Here is a 12,967-nt window from a genome sequence, read left to right as displayed (position 1 = left end):
AATTGATATATAATGATGGTTACTATTTTAGATGAAAACCCACCTGCAATGAAGGAGATGTGGGTTCAATCCATGGGTCGGGAAGATCCTCTGGGGAAGGAAATAGCAACCCACTCCAGTATTCTTGCCTGGAAAATTCCATGGAGGAGGAGCCTGGGGGTACTCTGTCTATGGAATTGCACAGTCCAGGGGGTCACAAAGAGTTGGACACGACTTAGCATCTCAACATCATCATGGTGGGTTGAATGGAAACACATGTCCATCTCTTTAGCCCTGGAGCCTGTGAATGTGTTATATGTAAAATGAGTTTTTGCAGATGTAATTAAAAGACTTTGAAATTATTCTGGATTATCTGGGTGGGCTCCAAATCCCATGACATGTGTACTTATAAGAGATACACAGAGAAAAGACAGAGATGAGAGAAGGCCAAGTGAAGACAGAGGCAGATGATTAAAGTGATGGGGCCACAACCAAGGAATGTCTGCATGAAGAAGCAAGGAACAGTCCTCCCCGACAGCTTCCAGAGGAAGTGTGGCTCTGCTGACACCTTGGCTTTGGACTGTGGCTCCCAGAACTCTCAAAGTGTATAACGTCTTTTGATTTAAGTCACTAGTTAGTGGTACTTTAATATGAAGCCACAGAGACGAATAAGGGGGCAATACAACTGAGTGGCAGGTTACCTGACTTAGGATTGCGATTTCCAACCCTGATGTTCATTATGTGTGACCTCGGCATGTTGCTTCCCAAGGCCTCAGCCTCCTTATGTGGAGAGCAGCTGTGAGTGAGACCCTTTCCACTCCTTACGATTTTTAAACCAAGGCTTTAGGGTTGCTATTATTCTCCCCACCAGTGGCCAGTGGGTGGGGCAGTAATTATGTGATGATCTTTACCTTGGCAGAAATGTTTAAAGATGAATAATTAAAGCTCCTCCTTTAAAAAACAAGACAAGTACATCTTTGGCATTTTTAAAAAAAGATTCCATGGGATTAACATACAGACACCACTATATATAAGATAGATAACAGGAAGAACCTACTGTATAGCACAAGGAACTATACTCAATATTTTGTGATAACCTATATGAGAAAAGAAACTGAAAAAGAATGAATCTATGTATAACTGAATCATTATGCTGAATATCTGAAACCAATACAACATTGTAAGTCAACTATACTCCAATAAATTTTTTTTAAATTGCAGTGAAAAAAAAAGATTCCTCCTGTACAGTAGGCTTAAACCAAGGACTGCTGACCTTTAATTCCCAGGTGCAAATTTTAAAGAAAAACAAAAGACCCTAGAGAATATGAGTGGGTAGCAACTGAGGGTAGCAACTGTCCTATAGTGATATGTGTGTATTAATGGAATAAAAATCTTTTAAAGTTTAGTAAGATAACACAATGTTGTTGTTGTCTTTCTTTTATCAGGCAGGCTTATTAGGCCTTGTTTTGTCTGATACTAAAATTCATGATAAATGTACCTTTTCCAGCAGGTGGTTTTCCAACAACTGTGTGACTGGAAAGTTTCAGTTCAGTTGCTCAGTCATGTCCGACTCTTCGCGACCCCATGGGCTGCAGCATGCCAGGCTTCCCTGTCCATCACCAACTCCCGCAGTCTACTCAAACTCATGTCCATCATGTCGGTGATGCCATTAACCATCTCATCCTCCGTCGTCCCCTTCTCTTTCTACCTTCAATCCTTTCCAGCAACAGGGTCTTTTCCAATGAGTCAGTTCTTCACATCAGGTGGCCAAAGTGTTGAAGCTTCAGCTTCAGCATCAGTCCTTCCAATGAATATTCAGGACTGATTTCCTTTAGGATGGACTGGTTGGATCTCCTTGCAGTGTTCTGTTTTAAGAACCATAGTATTCTACCTTATGCAAGAGATATAGTACAAACTGGAATGCTTGCTTAAAACTGTGAGTTGATTACACAGGAACAACCAATTAGAATCAGTAACAATCTTTAAAAAATCCCCTTTAAAAATAATCAATAGAGAAATGACAACTCAATTGCCACTTATGGAAGTATAGCTCTCTTGGTTAAGGTCTGTGAAACATTTTTCTCATTATGAGTTTGTCAAGATTGTTAGAATCTTTTCTTTACATGTTTGACTATAATTTCCAGTTTTCTACCAAAATGTTACCAAAATCCATATGAGAAGGGAGAACGTATGGGGAGCCTCTAGCTTACTCTCCAGGGCCTGGCACAGACTGGCCACTCGATGAATGTGGGGTGAACAAATGGGACTCATCCCAACATGTCACTTTGAACACAACAGAGACAAGCTTTGGAGTTCCAACAGCACAGAAAATACACCATGCGGTGACATCTTGGGCTCAGTCAGTGAAAGTTATTAAATCCGCATGTGCTCAGAGCAAAAGAGTGGCTGCTGGTATTGGTAACTGCCTAGAACTCTGTCTTTTGAGGCTACTACTGCCTTTTCTGGACAAGAGTCAAAATAATTCCCAGTATGGGACTTTCCTGGTGGTACAGTGGACAAAAATCCATCTGCCAATGCAGGGGACATGGGTTCAAACCCTGATCCAGGAAGACTCCACATGCCACGCACACAACTAAGCTCACATGGCTCAACTGCTGGAGCCTGCTCCCTCTAGAGTCTGTGCTCCGCAACGAGAAGCCACCACAAGGAAAAGCCCGCGCACCACAACGAAGAGTAGCCCCTCCTCTCTCTCCTCTCTACAACTAGAAAGCCCAAGTGCAGCAACGAAGACAAGGACAGCCAAAAATAAGTAAGTAATTAAATTTAAAAAATATTAGTCTGTTAAAAAATATACCACCCAGTATGATCCAACCATAGTCATACAAATCCCCAATAATCCAATGAACACTCAAAAGATGAACACAGAACTGATTAGGAAGGTGGTGGAGGTTGAAAGGAGCTAGAGGGAGTTAAATTGCTGGAGGCGAAAATTACCAAAAAGGGATGATACAATTCCCCCACCAGGCTTGACCTAACCTTGACCTAACCTGACCTAACCTAACCTTGACCTAACCTAGAGCTAGAGGGAGTTAAATTGCTGGAGGAGAAAATTACCAAAAAGGGATGATACAATTCCCCCACCAGGCTTGACCTAACCTTGACCTGACCTAACCTAACCTAACCTAACCTAACCAACCAATGCATTTCTTTTTTTTCTTCCTTAAAGTTTCATTGAACATCTACGATGTGCCAGGTGGTGTTCGAGGCACTAGGGATATAGCAATGAACAAAATAGGCACAACTCCTGCTGTGATGGAGTTTACACTCTGGGGGAGCTGATGCCAGTGCAAGAATAACACATGGCTCCTGATGTGAAAGGAAGCTGCCAGTTCCCCCTCTAGCCTCCAGCCAGGTCCAGATCAAGAAGACCTCCATGACACCCTGAGGCCTCTAACTAACTAACAGTATTCACATATCTCATCACAAGGAGAAGAAAAAAAAAAAGTACATGTGATGATGGATGTGAACTAAACTTATTGTGGTAATCATTTTGCAACATGTACAAATTTCAGATCATTATGCTATACACCTTAAACTTATATAATGTTCTATGTCAATTATACCTCAATATAATTGGAGGGAAAAAGAAAACAGCAAAATATGTTATGGAGGGCTGAGATTTACAGCAACTACTAAAGCCTGTGCACTTAGAGCCTGTGCTCTGCAACAAAAGAAGCCACCACAATGAGGAACCTGCACACTGCAACTCGAGAAAGCCTGGGTGAGGTAATGAAGACCCAGTGTAGCCAAAGACAAAGCAGCATGTACATGTAAATAAAACAAAACCAACAAATGCAAACAGTGATTAAACAACCAACATGCCGTCTAATAACTGGTAGTGACTAACTTTCTACCAAGATTTCACACTTAACGGCTGGGACAGTGCCAGCTATACAACAGGTTTTAAGTTAAAGTCTGGGGAGGATTTAACATTATATTGAATTTAATGTTTAGACACATCAGATGAACTTCTTGTGATTTATCATTTCACTCTGGGGTCAGAATATTTTAGAAAGAGTAAGTCAGTGATCTGCATACAGGGAGTGCCAAATGAATGAATGAATGACCCAGTTTCCTAAAAAAGGTAAATTTGAGTTATACTATTTATCATATCAAAAGCTTATTAGATGGGTACTATAGTTGAACAACACAAGTTTGAACTGAGCAGGTCCACTTACACGCCGATTTTTTTTTTCCATGAAATACTACAGTACTTACACCATCTGTGGATGGTTGAATCCACTGACTACTGAACCTCAGATAAGGAGCGCTGACGGTAAAGTTATATGTGGATTTTGGACTGCACAGAGGGTCAGCGTCCTGAAGCCCTGTGCGGTTGAAGCGTCAGTTGCATTTCCATCTCCACTCAACAGATGAGGGAAGCCACAGGGCTTCCCTGGTGGCTCAGGTGATAAAAAATCTGCCTGCAAAACAGGAGACCTGGGTTGGATCCCTGGGTTGGGAAGAGCCAGCTGGGCTACAGTCCACGAGGTCGCAAAAAGCTGGACACTACTGAGTGACTTTCAACAGATGAATACTTTTGAGGTTTTGAGTTGTTCAGAGACTTGCCCAAGGTCATGCTGCCAGACAGAAGTAAATACAGGATTCAAATCCAAGGAGTTGATTCCAATAACTCTTAATATTATGTTGTGCTGCCCCTGTTAACGGCAATTCCAGATGAAACTAGCTTTAGATGACTCTCCAGATACTTTACTGGCATTCAGTATTTTTGTCTGGTCTCTCCCTTGTCATTTGGTTTTTCATGTTTTGGATCTATTTAGTTTTTTTCTGATTACTTTTGAGCACTGGAAGGTTAGTCTGTTCTCATAAATGCAGTATGTTCATTTTCCTTCTCAGTTTCAAGGCTCATTGAAAAATTAGGTGGGATAGACAGTTTTCTGGGAAGATTGATTTTAAGTGGTGTGAGGAAAGTGTGCCTGTCCACAAAATCTTCCCCATTGTTTCACAATGTTTAAACATTGTTTCACGATGTTTAAAATTCCAGTAACATGGTTTTACTGCTTGGCTTCAAGTCATATCCTCTGTCCAAATTCAAATACACCAGGGACAGGTAAGTAACACTGTAAGCCAAGCAGCCTGCCACCCCTGGCTGTCATCCTTCCATCCATCCTTTTCTTCAATAAACATTTTGGAGACAGACTCTAGCTGATTAACGGCTGTTGAGATGAAGTGTAAAGTAAGTGGTCTCGGAACTCAGAAAGGTCTTGTTTCTGAAAGGAGATGGATGTCAGAGAAACACATTTGTTTTAGATACTATGATGGAGGCATTTATGAGGTATAGGGAAACCCAAAAGGGGATAAATATACTCCTCTACTTGGAAAGATGAGTGTAAATATGCCTTAAGCTTGAAGTCCTTCACACTTTAGTAAGAATAAATTGTAAAGACTGTTTTCCAGGAGGTATATTTTGGTGACAGGAGAAAGAATCTGAAGTGAGTGTGCATTCATTGGAATGTTACACACAGACAGAGGAAACAACAGTGAGAAAGAAATTCCATAAAGAACTTGGAATCCAAGTCCTAACACTGAGCTTATTTCAGAACTGAGAGTGGATTGGGCCCTTCTCACTTACATAGCCTACCCAATTGTCAGGCTATGTGTTAAGAATTTGTAATAAAAGAAAAATTAGTTTTTCAAAAGGGCTACAAGCAAAGAAAACATTGCTGTGATTGACTGATGGCCACAGAAGCAAGCATTTCTTAACTGAATATACCAGAGTCAGCAAACCTTTTTTTATAAAGTGCTAGGTAGTAAATATTTTAGGCTTTGTGAGCCATATGTTCCCTGTAGTGGCTACTCACTTCTGTGGTTACAGTGTGAAAGCACTCATGGACAGTATTTAAATGAATGTATGTGGCTGTGCTCCAATACAATTTTATTTACAAAAACAGGTGGTGGGTTGAATTTCTGCCATAGTTTGATAGACCCTGGTTTATATCATTTCAAAGGCATAGTAAAAGCCCCAAGTTAAAGTATGTTTTAAATAAAGTTTCAGTAAGTTTTTGGAGGTGAGGGCCCCTCAGTTCCCTCAATGGACAGCAGGGCCTCATGTAAAGAGCCCTTTACCTTACACTGTCTGACAGCATGGCCTGGGAAGTAGTCCTTAGAACAAATGACAGGAATGAGAGAGAGAGCGCGCCAAAGACAGGCAGGCAGAGGATCTTTGTGCCAAAACTGGCTAGCTAGCTACCAAAAACTCATGCTTTCAGTGAATTTTGTTGGTTTAAAAAGGTACAGACTGAGTGGCCTGTGGCTGATGCAAAATTATTTCAGTAGCAATGCTTGAATATTTATTAAACATATGAGTAGTTTATAGTAACTTACTCTTTCATTTATTCATTCAAACATTGCCTACTACACGCCAAGTACTGTACTAAGTCCTGAAGAAACAATGTTGAATAATTCTGGGTCATCACCATATAGCAAGGTGTCCAAAATACTTCATCTTTGATTATCTGTTGTGACTTTCTGTAACTTTTCACTATTTTGTATGTGATGGTGACATACGGAAACTCACCCTTTTTAAGGCCTCAAGCCCTCGGACCAAGTTTTCCCTTTGAATCACTGAAGACTATTTCTGTTACTGCCTCACAAAGATTCTGCAGGTCAGTAATAGTTACCTGCACATCATCTTTTGCAAATAGTTTGGTGCACCCCATCAATTAGCCTTTGGGTCTACTAACTCCACGTTACATGCAAGGTTGGACAGACTTTACGTGGTCTAGGAAGCATTCCTTGATTAAAGACTCTCAGATATAGATATCCATTCATTATGCCTTCTCTAGTTAACGACCCACTCACAGTCTCTACTCAAATGTTGCATAGGTCCTCAAATTCAACATGTTCAAACTTTCATCCCACCCACCCACATCCCTTTCTCCCCTCCAAGGTTGCCTATATCAGTGAATGGAGCCATCTGCCACCCAACAGTGCAAGCCAGAAGCTTGGAAGTCATTCTTGACAACTTCCTCCCCCTCACCCCTTGTGGTCTACTATTCACAAATGGTAGGTGGTGGTATCTCCTAATAATCTCCTGAACTGAGATATTTCTTTCTAACTCCACTGCCTTCACCAGAGCCTAACCCTCCAACCTCTCATATCTGAATATTCTAATTGTTCTGCTAGAGTCCACTCTTATCTAAATCTCATGTCTACCCTATATCCATCTGATCTGATACCCTATATCACATCAATCCATTCAGTGGTTTCACGCTGTTCTTAGGGTAAGGAACAAATTCCCTAAATACCCTATTAGACTCTGCATGATTGACTCTAATCAACATCATCTTTCCCTGAAACTATTCTCTTTTCACTTTCTCTGACACGTCTGAATTAGGTGGTCTGCACCTGTAGAGGATTTCCATTAATGGCCCCTTTCTTCACCAACCCTTGCATCCATATAGTTTGCCACATAATACTGGTGACACATAATTTCTTGCCCTTGAGTTCAGGTATGTGACTTGTTTCGATCAGCAGAATTGGACAAGGGACAGAGCCCAGGGTCCAAGAGGCCTTGCAAGTTTCCACTTATCCCCTTGAACCACCCCTTCAACATAAGAACATGCCCAGGGCAGCAATTTGGTCCCATGAAAAGATGAGGGACACATGGAGTGAACTACCCAGCTGAGTTCAGGCTAGATCAACTGACCCTCAATTAACACACAGATTTACAAGAAACAATAACTAGTTGCTGTTTTAAGGCACTCAAGTTCCAGCTGGTTTGTTACATAGCAATAACTAGTTGACATTAACATAATACTTCGCACTTGCCTATGGCTTTGTAAGTATTCTCTACCTAAGATACATTTAGGCCAACTAGCGTTAAAATCTACAAGCCAAAATCAACAAAGATTGCACAGATGGGTCTCTTGCTTGAGCAAACTCTTGCTTGAGGATTGAGGGCCAGTAATAAAACAATGGCTAATTCCCTGAGGATGACTTTCCAAATGAAATGAACGCTTTCTCACCAATCTTACAAACTGGGTGGATGAAACTGGGCTTGGATTTTTCCCTTTCTACCACAGAAGCTCTTCATCCCTGAAAGAAATAGCAAATCCACTGGCACAGCTGGGCGACCAAGCTGAAAGTCAGAGTTGGTTTCTGAAGTGACACAATCTACCTGCATTCTAGATAAAAGCCTAGTCTGTTGTTACAGGCATATTAAAGGTTGCCCTAGATTTAAACAGCACATCTTGTTCCTTTTATCCTTGTCCTCTGAATTTCTCTTTAAAAAACTGTTGAATGTTTCTGGCCTTTACATCTTCTCTACCTGACAAGAACTACTACTAAGTGGATGTTAATTAAACCACAAGGCCAAGTCATTGACAATTGAAAATGAAAACCATGGCCACTTGTGGCTGTCATACCCTACCCACAAATACCCCAGCCATAGCAAAATGCTGGGCTCTTAAAGGAGACTCTGGAAATTAATACTGTTTCACCCATAATATGAAGAGTGACTCAGGGGCTGTAAAACAAAAGTACCCTGATTAATACACCATTGGGTCTGCTATGTCAGAACAGAAGATGTAAAAGTAAAAAGTCAACAGCTTTCATAGCACTGGAGAAAAGTAAAGACACACATACCTGTACTGATGCAATTCTTCTCTCTGAAATAAATTGGAAAAATACACGTTTTAGTCTTGCTCAAACCCATCCAAAATTCCAAAGCAGACATCTTGAAGGGAGAGGTCATGAACTTCCCCAGTTATTAACGTTTTTGAGTTTTCTTTTTTGGGGGAGAAAGTTAGAACATTAGAAATTTGAATAATTTGTTCTTTCTGCCCTTTCAAACCAGCCAAGCCTGGTGGTCTTCACACAGCCTGGACTTGCAAGAGAGCCATCTTTACTCTCTAATGCCTGAGTGACCATTTCTAATTTGGGTCCTTTCTTCAAGTGCCTTCAAGGATACTGAAGGAGAAAGTGAGCTCGACCTCCATCTCCTGCCCCAAACCGCTGCACCCCTTTTACGCGACAGCCAGCTGTCCTAAAGACTCTGTGTTCCCCCAGCTCTATGACTTCCTGCGTTGGTTCCCTCAAGGAGGCGCCGCGGCCTTGCCCCCCATCCTCGCCCGTTTGGCAACCCAAGACCTAATATGCTTTGCATTCACCAAGTGAGAGGCAAGAGGCTTAAAGCTGTGTTACCTGAGGCCCGGGAGGTCCTGGGGTGTGGCTGGTGGCTGGGTGGTCTCCTCTCCGTTGAAAGGAGGCCTGAGGAAGCGACCCCTCCTCGAGGTGCTGACGCACGGGAACGGCAGGCTCTTCACCGGGCCCCATTTGGAGCTCAACCGACTCAGCTGCGTCGAGGGCCCTTTCAGAGTCCAGAGGCAATCTTGAGTGGAGTCTCAGGGGCCACAGGCAGTGAGAAAACTCCTCTGTGCTTTCACATACCTTGTTGGAGAGGGCACTCGCGGAGCCAGGCGACTCCTGTGAGACGCCCCCGGTGTGCACTTCCAAGGCCACGTGCGGAGGCGGCGCATGCGCAGTGGCAGTGCCGCGCGCACCTCCGCGCTCACTCCCGCAGCCGCGGCTCCTTAACCTCCGCAAAGTGGGCGAGGTGGACAAGCGGCCAGGGGCTTGCCGGTCAAAGTGGAGGAGGTTACCCTGGTTCTGACAGTGCTTCTTCGACAGGCTTTCCAGGGAGTACGGAGGAGAGGCGTCGCAGCCTTCAGGCTGCACCTCTGGGCGGGATGGCTCCATCTTCTCCAGGCCACTAAGAGGCTGGAAACTTACAGGCGACGTCGTCAGAGTTGCTCTTCTGACCACACTCGGGTGGTTCCGTTTCCGTCTGCAGATGCCTCTGTTCTCAGTGTGTTTCCATCCTTTTCCAGAGGATAATTGCAAGCAAGTGGCTGATCAGTAAGGGAGAGCAGAGTGCGGAATCTATTGAAAACAAGGAGATGCAGGTGACAAAAAAGGTGTCTGAAATTTCCCATAGAAGCTTCTAATTAGTCAGAGGAGCTAACGAATGCTACTTAACATTAGTATCTGTTATGTTTTGTAGGTAATTAAGATAAGTAAGTCCAGCCTTCCAATCTATAAATTGTTTATGTTTTGAAATTTGTTTGTTGCCAAATTAAGTCGTTTGGACCCTGCTCCCTGTCTCCTTAAGGGAGGGTTCCTTTTTTTTTTTTTTCATTGGGTTTTCAGTAGATGAATAAGGAACTCAAGCTGAGATGGACAAAGTGCAAGCTTTACTCAGTGGCCAAAGAATGACTAAGCAGAAATTGTGTTCAAAAATCAATTTCTGGCCCTGCAGGTGGGCAACAGTGATTTAAAGAATAAAAACAAAGGGAGGAGGAGTGAGGCTAATAATAGGGACACCTATGCATTAGTTTGGAGAAGGAAATGGCAAGCTACTCCAGTATTCTTGCCTGGAGAATCCCAGGGACAGGGAAGCCTGGTGGGCTGCTGTCTATGGGGTCGCAACAGAGTCAGATACAACTGAAGCGACTTAGCAGCAGCAGCAGCATGCGTTAGTTTACCCTGAAGGGTCAGGCCTTTTTCAAAGGGAGTGGGGTACCACCCCCTTTTTATCCTTTTTTGATCTTTAATGTCTGGTCCTAGCAGCCAAAAGTAGGTGTGTCATATACTAAGCTAATGTAAAATCAACGTGTGAGACTCAAGACCTGTCGGAGGTCAGCTTCATGCCATCTTAGTCCCAGCTGGTTCTATCTGCTTTCTTGTTTGTGTCTTCCTTTCTTATCTCTGGACCCTTTAACTTAAACCTGTGTGTTCACTCCTGCTAACGGCAGTGTGGAGTGAGTTGGCAGGCTTTGAGCAAGGACACTCCTCCTGTACAATGGCCACTGATGTGGTGGTGGTAGTGGTTTAGTCCCTAAGTTGTGTCCGACTCTTTGCGACTCCATGGACTGTAACCCACCAGGCTCCTCTGTCCATGGCATTTCCCAAGCAGGAATACTGCAGTGGGTTGCCATTTCCTCCTCCAGGGATCTTCCAGACCCAGGGATCCAAACCTGAGTCTCCTGCATTTCAGTGTTACCACTGAGCCACCAGGGAAACCCCCATCAGTTGTTTAGGGGGTCATAATGTCAGGCTCTCCTAATTTATTTAATTTTGTTATTTATTTATTGGGCATGGGTTTTGAGCAAAGACCTGGAGCAGCCTTGGCAACATTTATTGTTCGGTAAAGAAGTCGCCTGCAGTGCAGGAACTGCAGGAGCCTCTGGTACTATCCCTGGGTCAGGAAGATCCTTGGAGGAGGGCATGGCAACACACTCCAGTATTCTTGCCTGGAGAATCCCATGGACACATGAGCCTGGCAGGCTGCAGGCCATGGGGATATGAAGAGTGGGACGGAACTGAGGTGACTTAGCATGCATACACTTTTTAATATATCCCTTCTAGATTCAAACAAAAAAACTTTTAAAAACCTTGGTGATCTAAGAGATTAAGAGACTTCTTAGAAGCCACAAAGCTCATCACTTTTTAGTTCCATTTTAAGAGAATCAAATATACATTCCATTTTCCTTATATTCTGCATTTATGTATGTATGATTGTATATATGTATATGCTTTGGCATATACCAGGGATGTAAGAATAAGAAAAACAAGGCCCTGTTCCTCAAGGTTTAAACTACAAAATGAGACATGAGTTCAAAGATAGTGATGCAAAGTATTTGGCAAAACACATTTTAGATTTTATCCATCCCCATGTTTTGGAAAAATAACTTGCAAATATGAAAAAAAAAAACCCAGATGTCACTCAGATGCTCTGCCATGATTAGAGGAGCTGTCTATGGTTCACTAGTGCAGAATTACCTCCTATCTGTTCTTGTGTTCAAGCAAATCTGATTCTTTCATTTGCCAACTTGATTCATGGTGACATGCAAATGACTTACTGCTATTTCATTATTTTGTAGTTTTCCGTATGAAAAAAGTAGTTTCCTGTGGAAAAGCATCAATCCTTACCCATCTATCAACTATTACTTAAGGGTCAACTCCTGATTATTCACACGTCTGATGTGGGACTGTGGAAAGATAATATAGCCATCTTCCCTTGCCATGGGCAACGTGGGAAATGGTTTCAGATGATGCATGGCTTGTTGGTTGAGGAACATCAGTAGTTGACCACATATTCTGAGATTTCCAATAATAACTTCAGCAAGTCTGTAATCCTTTATTCTGTTGGTTGCACCATGTGGCTTGTGGTATCTCAGCTCCTGGACCAGGGATTGAATCCACATCACAGCAGTGAAACCACAGAATCCTAACCACTGGGCCATCAGGGATCTCCCAGCGAGTCTGTAATTCTAAAGCAATCTGTAACCCTTCAGGAATGGACAGCCCAATTTTAGGGATAGCTAATTTGTTCTTTTAGTGCTGTATAATTTTAATTGCATTGACAATACTTTTTAGTAGAACTTTTTCTACTGTGTATTATTTACATCCTCAATTTGATAATAGAGAATACTGCTACTGCTAAGTCACTTCAGTCGTGTCCGACTCTGTGCGACACCATCCCTGGGATTCTCCAGGCAAGAACACCGGAGTGGGTTGCCATTTCCTTCTCCAATGCATAAAAGTGAAAAGTGAAAGTGAAGTTGCTCAGTCATGTACGACTCTTCGAGATCCCATGGACTGCAGCCTAGCAGGCTCCTCCGTCCATGGGATTTTCCAGGCAAGAGTACTGGAGTTGGGTGCCATTGCCTTCTCCGAATAGAGAATACTGGATACCCGTAAATTCTTGATGACCTGTCCTATGTTGATTGTCACTCATGAGATTAGCTAACATGCACTGTTATGACTACTGACTGTAGTTCTATGGAAACTACTAAGTAATTGCTGCAGGTTTCTATAGCATATGATTGTTTACCCCATATGAAATGGCCTCACACTGATGTACTCCCAAATTTTTAGTCATTAATTCTAATTATAGTTTTGTACTTGCCTATGGCAGGTTCTTTCATTCCTTTGTTTCTTCTAA

At 42.6% G+C, this 12,967-nt stretch overlaps 1 protein-coding gene across 1 annotated transcript in view; it reads right to left on the bottom strand.

Moving 5' to 3' along the window:
* Positions 1 to 11,956, bottom strand: part of PLEKHG7 (pleckstrin homology and RhoGEF domain containing G7) — an 88,988-nt gene extending 77,032 nt beyond the window's left edge. Inside the window, exons 1-3 of the mRNA XM_043891078.1 lie at positions 11,953 to 11,956; positions 9,166 to 9,872; positions 8,608 to 8,630 (exon numbers count right to left, since the gene is read on the bottom strand). Coding sequence (XP_043747013.1) covers positions 8,608 to 8,630; positions 9,166 to 9,872; positions 11,953 to 11,956 — 734 coding nt within the window. The remainder of the gene's footprint in view (positions 1 to 8,607; positions 8,631 to 9,165; positions 9,873 to 11,952) is intronic.
* Positions 11,957 to 12,967: the final 1,011 nt, after the last annotated feature.

The sequence above is a fragment of the Cervus elaphus genome, chromosome 3, assembly GCF_910594005.1.
Source record: "Cervus elaphus chromosome 3, mCerEla1.1, whole genome shotgun sequence".
Classification (NCBI taxonomy): Eukaryota; Metazoa; Chordata; class Mammalia; order Artiodactyla; family Cervidae; genus Cervus; species Cervus elaphus.
The sequence above is the reverse complement of the archived record's forward strand: the minus strand, read 5'-3'. Positions and strand labels throughout refer to the sequence as shown.